Source organism: Ptychodera flava, chromosome 7, assembly GCF_041260155.1.
Source record: "Ptychodera flava strain L36383 chromosome 7, AS_Pfla_20210202, whole genome shotgun sequence".
NCBI classification, from domain to species: Eukaryota; Metazoa; Hemichordata; class Enteropneusta; family Ptychoderidae; genus Ptychodera; species Ptychodera flava.
Genome location: NC_091934.1, coordinates 23,579,572 through 23,588,447, shown reverse-complemented (window position 1 = coordinate 23,588,447; position 8,876 = coordinate 23,579,572). Strand labels below are relative to the sequence as shown.

Sequence of the window (8,876 nt, the reverse complement as noted above, 5' to 3'; positions counted from 1 at the left end):
TGTAACTCAAAAGTAGCATTTTCAGGTAGAATACGCATTGGGGACAGATATTTTGACTCTCAAATTGTTTCAATTCTTTTCTGATCTACCATTTGTGAGGATTCATTTTAAAGCTCTTGGTAATAGGAAAAATTTCACCGCCTTACTTTTTCCGAACATGGAAAATTTATTTTCCCCCATAGAGTTAAGACACGGATGGCGGCTATATTGAATTTCAAAAGCTTGTTAATGTCACTCCAGGTAATTCGTTTCTGTTGCACTTTGCGCGGTGACCTCTGATTTTTGATTTTGTAAGAAGTTGGTTAAAAGTGCCATTGCAGAAAGTTTGAGCAAAAGTTTAGGTCTTTCATTTTCGAGGCGCGTACTACCTTACATAATATTTTGTACCATTCGCTATACTAAGAACTGAAGAGCATACAATGCGTCCCTAAATTTATTTTACATCTTGAAGCGCGTACCTCCCCGAACGCTGGCGTGATGTTTAAATCGTCTATGTAAATAATCTGTGAAATTGTATAACGAAACCATCTAGGACCATTTAAAAAAAATCTTTCTTTGCCGGCCTTGGATTTTTGGAAAACCTACCAGCTGAGCCAGTCAGGGAAAAGAACAAACACAGACAAAAACCACAAGTGTGTTAACAAAGGCTTAATTTTTATTTTTAGTTTCTTTAGGAAAAATAATATTTTTGTTCATAACAGTGTTAACAATGTGTTTGTTTTCTTAATTTTCTCTGAAAACCTACCAGCCCACAGACGGCAAACAAAAATTTTTATTTAAATCGCCTAGTTGTGAATAGATAAATTGATAAATCGTTAATATCCTGCTAATATCTTACTTGATTTTTACACTCGCAGAATACACATTAGCAAAATGTACACTATAAAATAGAATGCAAACTGCAAGTCATCATGTACAAAGTCAGGGTGTATTGTCTCGGTGAAATGAATTTCTAATACTAGCGCCTCCTCTTGCATGGTCCACCCGTGGTATTTGTAACGATAATCCCTAATTAACCGTAGCTAAATGAAATTATTCGAAATTAACATGATGTTCACTGACGGCACAACATCTGTAAAGCAATCACATAACTCTATATGCATATTCGATGTGTTCCTTTTCTGACGAATCACTACTCCTAGTCCAGCCTTACTGTTACTGGGTATTTCACTCCATGCTGATTATTTCATTATGTTGTTCTAATACATCTTCGAGTATATTTAAACAAACACATGTGCCTTTCGTCTACAAAAACAACGCGTAAATTTAAAAAAAAAACAGTTAGCTTCGAAAATTCATATCAATCTAAACCATACAGAGCTGAGCCAACAACGTCTACAATAGAACAACGCAAAATTGATCAGCTTCAAAAACCCATATCAGACTAAACCATCCAATTCTGAGGAACGTACCCTGGCTCCGATACTCGATTATTTTGCATAAGACTGGCCAATGTATGCTTATATAACTTTAAACGTACATAATATTTCATACAAGTTGATCTAGTGATAAAAGTAACACTTTAACATTGTGATATTAATTTACGTAAATCCTATTTGAAGGTAGAAATTGATACGGTCTTTCTCTCTCTTGCCTTTATTATCATTGGTCACACCACTGTTGTGCTATCACCGTCATATCACAGACATTTGTTGCTTAACCTACAACGTTAATTCATGTGTTGAATATTGAGATACGGTCTGTTTCAAATTCAGTGACTATTAACTTGCAGGATCATTCTCCTCTCGTCAGGCATAATCCCTCTGGTCCTCCCAATTTTCGTCATCGTCATTAACGTAACAGATAAACTGATTGCGCGAGTCGTACTTGTGAACCCTACCGTTGTTGCGATCGCATACATAGAGATTTCACGATTTATCCGTTGCCACAACACTTGGGTTATCAAACTGACAGTTGCCCGATCCATGCGACCCAAACTTATCCAAGAATTCGCCATCTGCAGTTAATATCTGGATACGGTGATTACCAAGTTCAGATACGACAACATTTCCGTCTGGTGTAAAACAAACACCAAACGGATTCAAAAACTAACCATTTCCATTCCCTTCCTCGCCAAAGGATTTGATGTACGTGTAATACCTTGAGTAAACGTGAATCTTATGTGCTTTGGAATCGGCCACATAGATTCTGCCATCGGTGGGATTCACTGCAATGCCACTTGGCCATTTCATTTGATCTCCGCCAAAAGACCCTTTGATTTTGTAATTCGCATCGTATATGAACACCGTGTTTCTGTTAAAGCTCCATATCAAAATGTTACCGATCTTCGCTTCCGCTGCAAGACGCGGTTGAATACCGATGTCAACACTTTTGGCCTGCATTTCACCATGTAACATTTGATCCAATCTGAACACTAGCAATCTTTTATTTTCCTTATCACATATCACCAAATCGTTCCGCTTGGTTACTATGACTCCCAGTGGACTGTCTACCTGCCCTATCCCTGATCCCTTCGAACAAAACCTAGCCAACAGACGTCTGAGAGGAAGCACATTAATGTTGACTGGTGACTCCTCTACAGCTGCGTTGTAAATTGATACATGTAATTCATATCTACCTACTGCGTTTGTCTCACAACTCAAGAGAAAGTTGCCATTTTTACTTTCTGTAATGATCACTTCTCCTTTACTGTTGTCTGGAGTCTTCGTCACCACCGTGATGTCACTTTTTCCAACAGCTGACTTGATATTCGGACTGGTCATCAAAACGACAACTTTTATATCCTCCCCAATACGTGGGAACCTTTCAGCCAGGGCTAATTTATACCTTGCCGTAAGTAATGTTCCAAGTCTCTTTACATCGGTCGGTTCGTCATTCCTGATGAACTTGATGTATGCGTCTACGGCGGGTTCGCGTTTTGTCACGACGTTCATGATGTCCTTCATCTGTGCTGTCAGCCCTTTCATGGTTTCCATGACTTGCGTGTTGCTACCATATTGAATCAAGTTTTCTGCAGAGTCTCGTACGGCCGCCAACATTTCCTTAACCAGCTTGACTTCTTTTAACTGCGCCTGTAGGGTACTTTTCCACTCGTTGTACGCTTCATCAAGTTGTTCCAGTAACTGCGTTTCATTTTCTTTCTGTAGGCGCGCATATTCTTGGATTTGTTGCCGTGCATGCTCCTGGATTGCCACTCTCTCTTCCCGTAAATGGCGGTCCAAAGACTCGTCGACCTGCTCTGCTGCTGTTGTACTTTCGACCACATCTAATTCTTTTCTTCTGAGATCATTTATTATCCGTTGAAGTGATCGTTTGCACTTCTCGGCTGCTTCATCCAGGAATCGGTAACTGTGTGTAGTCTTTGGATGATCTATTAAATAATTGTGACATTGAGACAAAAACGAAAAGATGTTATTTGCAAGTATTGTTTTGATATGATATTCTCAAAATTTTACTCAATTGTAGTAAGCTTGTACCGGCATATATCATGAAAAGTATTCGTTATTTGTTATTTTTGTGGTCTGTTTTTCATGATATCATACTGAAGCAATGTTGGAGCAAATTTTCAAGTTATAGAAGATTTCTGGACAGCAAAAACCAATTTTAAGAAAAGAAGGTAAAAATTTTCAACGTTGCTGTGACATAAAATTGATTTCTCGACTGGATTAACGATATCGATCTACCTTTAATCAATTAATCAATCTATTAAATGGATTTCAATAGCGCCAAACTCCAAAACGCAGTTATGTTCAAATTATGACGCTTTACAGAGTTAGAGTTGCTCTACTTGACATGGAAGTTTTGATGTTTTTCTCAAAAGTATCAAGAGTGGAGGACTAGCGTACTTCTGATGCGATCTTGTTCCGGATGAGATGCAGTGCGCAAGAAAGCTCTATTGCCATAGGTTTGGCAGTTGCCCCGTTGTAGGTGAAGTAGGATTTTGTTATCAGATCGACTCGGAAGAACTCTGGGCGAATCTTTGATATGAATCACGTCCGATATGTAGAAAATGAGTATTGTTGCTCAGAGCTATATAGGTGATGAGGAGGATTTTATACTCAGTCTGGATTCTGTTGTGTACCGGTAACAAGTGTAATTCCTTGAGAATATGAGTGATGTGGTCTGACTTTTGGGTGTGAGATACAATTGTAGGTGCAGAAAATTCTATTCACGCTGAAGTGGAATGTGGATTCGAAGATGATGAGAAATTTGGACCATCGGATGGCTTATGATGAACAACGAAATAGATGCTTTGCGAAATCGCGAAATAACGAAATGACAACATTTCCACGACCCCAAAATTTTTTCTTCAATAAAATCTAGTATTTAAATAATGTCCGTGACCGCAGCAGTTGGTTTACTGGTTACTGGGTTTAATGAACGGATTAGGTATGTAATGGAATATTTTGAAGTGACTTCAATCACGGTCGAACTACAAAGTGATACATGGCGAAATCATGGGCCGCCATGAAAATATCAGTATGAACACATACTCCCACAGTCACTACAGTACCTGTTTAGTCAGAGGAGATGTGAAGCTTCACAAATATCTCTCGAAATAAAGTCATAACATTTTGGGATTGAGGTTTTTAATCTTCAAACACTAGCTGTCGAAACGCAGCTATCTGTTGGCGGGTAGCGTGCGTAGCTATGCGGTGGCAGGGTTGACCTTTGATCTGCAAAGCTCTGCATGCATGGCAGGGCACAGGCGACCCAATAAGTATTACTGAGTTTTTCACACAGTTTTCTCTATCATTTTCTCTTCTTTCTTCATGCTCTGAATGATCGGAATAAATAAAATAAATGGTTTACATAACCTAACCTAGCCTCTGTGACTCTTTATTTATTTTACACTCCATTACAAGGACGTATATCTCTCATACACACATGCTGTAATTAATTAGTCAACACAACTAATTATGCTAATCCGTGGACTTATCAGGGATTTTACGGGTTGGTCAACATCGCGAAAGATAGGAATTTTATACTAAAACCTATCTTTCAGATGTTGGCCAACGTCTGATAAGTCCACGGTTTTGACTAATTAATCACAGCATGTGAGTATGAGAGATATACGTCCTTGTAATGAAGTGTAAAGTAAATAGTCACGGAGGCTAGGTTATGTTATTTAAACCATTTATTTTATTTATTCCGATCATTCAGAGCATGAAGAAAGAAGAGAAAATGATAGAGAAAACAGACTGAAAAACTCAGTAATACTTATTGGGTCGCCTGTGCCCTGCCATGCATGCAGAGCTTTGCGGATCAAAGGTCAACCTGCCACCGCATAGCTATATACGCACGCTACCCGCCAACAGATAGCTGCGTTTCGACAGCTAGTGTTTGAAGATTAAAAACCTCAATCCCAAAATGTTATGGCTTTATTTCGAGAGAGATTTGTGAAGCTTCACAACTCCCCTGACTAAACAGGTACTGTAGTGACTGTGGGAGTATGTGTTCATACTGATATTTTCATGGCGGCCCATGATTTCGCCATGTATCACTTTGTAGTTCGACCGTGATTGAAGTCACTTCAAAATATTCCATTACATACCTAATCCGTTCATTAAACCCAGTAAACCAACTGCTGCGGTCACGGACATTATTTAAATACTAGATTTTATTGAAGAAAAAATTTTGGGGTTGTGGAAATGTTGTCATTTCGTTATTTCGCGATTTCGCAAAGCATCTATTTCGTTGTTCATCATAAATTTGGACCATCGGATGATATATAAATAACAACAAAGGACAACATACCAGTAACACTACATTCTGTGCAGATCAGTGTGTCACAGCTATCACAGTAGAATTCGACCGGGTTATCTCCATGTGTATGACAATATGCTTTTGATTGGATAAATATGGCGCTTTTAGACTTCGACCCCTCATATTTATCAATAGCCATCAGCCGTTGCGACCTTGTCACCTTCATCTTTCCATGACCGCTGACGGAGCCCACGCCGAGGCTTACATCGCACTCCATGCAGTGTCTCGTCCCGTCATTGTGATCGCAGCTCCCATAGGTTGTGACATCCGGCAGTGCGGTGTCTCGTTTCTCGAACTGCTCAACCATCTGGTTTAATTCGAAGTTGGTCGGCAGGTTTGCCACTCCCCCGTCAGGAAGTTCACACGATCGCCGACACATCGGACAGTCCAATTTGCCGATTTTCGAGACCAGCTGTATCAAGCACGCCTCACAAAAACTGTGCTGACACGGCAGTGTTTTAGCGTTCTTGTATCGCTCGGAACAAATCGAACAAACAAGAAATTTCTCGTTGAATTCTTCGAGAAACGCAGACTCCTTGCTCGCCATGATAGAAGTTTTAAAAATGTACAAATGATGCTAATTTTTAACGGTGTGCAGTCGCTTCTGAATCACGCTACAAGATAAGGGGGTCATAAGTGGCTATATAAGTCAATATTACAGCGTTTTTCTTTCTTGTTCAATGTTACAAATAAACTAGCTGAGCCCGAAGAGCACAACACTTGTGTAGCTGTCTTTTGTGTAGCTTGTATTGGCATGTATAGTGCGCCCTCAATAGGGAGTGTGATGCGACCTTTAGTTCCGTGACCTCTAGCCATTCCTACTTCCTGTCCTCGCTATGCTTACTGTACTAATTTCCCACAGTAAACACAGCGACGTCAGCGACGTCTGTACGCATGGCCAGCCTTATGGAGAGGGAAGTAGGCATGGCTAGAGGTCACGGAACTAAAGGTCGCATTTACATATGATCATATTCCCCGTTGAGGGCGCACTATACATGCCAATACAAGCTACACAAAAGACAGCTACACAAGTGTTGTGCTCTTCAGGCTCAGCTAGTTTATTTGTAACATTGAAAAAGAAAGAAAAACGCTGTAATATTGACTTATATAGCCACCCTGGGAAATTAGTACAGTAAACACAGCGACGTCAGCGACGTCTGTACGCATGGCCAGCCTTATGGAGAGGGAAGTAGGCATGGCTAGAGGTCACGGAACTAAAGGTCGCATTTACATATGATCACACTCCCGATTGAGGGCGCACTATACATGCCAATACAAGCTACACAAAAGACAGCTACACAAGTGTTGTGCTCTTCAGGCTCAGCTAGTTTATTTGTAACATTGAAAAAGAAAGAAAAACGCTGTAATATTGACTTATATAGCCACCCTGGGAAATTAGTACAGTAAACACAGCGACGTCAGCGACGTCTGTACGCATGGCCAGCCTTATGGAGAGGGAAGTAGGCATGGCTAGAGGTCACGGAACTAAAGGTCGCATTTACATATGATCATATTCCCCGTTGAGGGCGCACTTATACATGCCAATACAAGCTACACAAAAGACAGCTACACAAGTGTTGTGCTCTTCAGGCTCAGCCAGTTTATTTGTAACATTGAAAAAGAAAGAAAAACGCTGTAATATCGACTTATATAGCCACTTATGAGCCCCTGTGTACAAGATAAGGGGGTCAACAAAGCTGTTGTCACGTCACAATGTGGGTGTTCGCTGGTTGGCTTTTATTCCTCTTATCAAGAGTCGGGTGGGGGAGGCAGACAATTTATTTTGTTATCATCGACAGTCGGGAAATTTTTGTTCAACAATTAAACCTGTTAAGTGAGCGTTCTGAAAACATTTTCTAGTTTCAGTACAAGAACAAATTGAAGCTGTTAAACTTCTGAACCATACACTAAGACGATTGGAACTAATTTAAGATACTACGCTTTTCAGAATTAGAGCGCGAAGCCACTGCAGTGAACTGCAATAAAACTGCTTACACTAATTAGTTTCAGCTGTAGCCAGCTGGCAAAGTCGACAACATTGTATGTCCCATGCAGACAGTTTGTCTGGGGAAGTTGAAATAAAAAAGATTTGTACATGGACCAGTGCATGGTAATGTTACATTGTATCTTAAAGGTCTGGTGAAATGGTCCGGTCGTGTGACAGAATATCTTCCAGGAGGTCAATACTATTACACTCGCAACAAAATTGCAACCTAAGAGTACGCGCAAGTGTTAATTTTTTTGATATTTCTATGCGCGGCTTTCATGGGGTCATTTTGCGACACTCAGGTCACGCCCTCAGCGGGAGTCAAGGTCGGCCGTCTGTGACGTCACAGGTGTGTTCATTTACATCGAATAGCGGTCCAACGCCGCCTTATCTCTGCCCGGTATCCGCTAAGAAAACAGGCTTCGCGCTGCCCATTCGCCACGTTCGCCGATGCGAATCGAAATCCGAAGTGGCGAAAAAAAATCGATCCTAATTCGCCACAGTGGCGAAACTGATTTTTGTTTAAAAAATATGGTAAATAAAGAAAAAACGTGGGTTTTTTAGTCTTTTGTTTAATCTGCGCTTCTCTCTCGGCGATTCGCAAAAACTGTGTCTACTTCCGTATTATTGCGTTCTTTCCGTCGCGTCGTACGTATTTGCAATCGAGCCAAGTCTCGCGAGAGATTTGACGTCATCTAGTCTAGTGTACAGCATGCATAAATGGCTCTCGCGAGAATTGAAACTTACACACACGCAATCGAGCCCTTGTGATAAATTTGACGTCATTTTGTCCAGTGTACAGCGGGCATAGGAACGCTCGCTCGCGAGAATTGAAACTTTTGCTGTACATAGCAGACATACGCATTTTAATCGAGGCAACAAGGTTCGGTGTTATAGTTGATTTACACTGATTGCGGTCTAGATGTTCTGTGTTGTGCATTTTAATCACGGTCTTAAACATTCCATGTTGTGGTCGAGTTGCATCGCGTTCCTCGTGGTCCGGTATTCCCCGTTGTTCTTCAATTTAGCCTCAGTAATTGCCGTCCCAACGACGCGTTCCGTGTTGCTGTCGATTTGTATCATGGAGGACTCTACCTCCATGATTTGTATCATGATCTCTACGTTCCGTGTTGTTGTTCGTTTTTAATGGTAGTCTCAACGT

At 40.7% G+C, this 8,876-nt stretch overlaps 1 protein-coding gene across 1 annotated transcript; it reads right to left on the bottom strand.

Moving 5' to 3' along the window:
- Positions 1-6,295, bottom strand: LOC139137060 (tripartite motif-containing protein 2-like). The gene is made up of 2 exons (XM_070705015.1): positions 5,719-6,295; positions 1-3,331 (listed from the first exon to the last, which is right to left on the bottom strand). The coding sequence occupies exons 1-2, from the start codon at positions 6,272-6,274 to the stop codon at positions 2,049-2,051; spliced, it is 1,839 nt and encodes a 612-aa protein (XP_070561116.1). The 5' UTR covers positions 6,275-6,295; the 3' UTR covers positions 1-2,048.
- Between the last annotated feature and the right edge of the window lie 2,581 nt (positions 6,296-8,876).

Coding starts and splice junctions, on each gene's coding strand:
- LOC139137060 (XM_070705015.1), bottom strand. CDS start 6,274: ATGGCGAGCAAGGAGTCTGCGTTTCTCGAAGAATTCAACGAGAAATTT. Junction 3,332..5,718: donor CACAGAATGTAGTGTTACTG/GTATGTTGTCCT, acceptor ATTATTTAATAG/ATCATCCAAAGACTACACAC.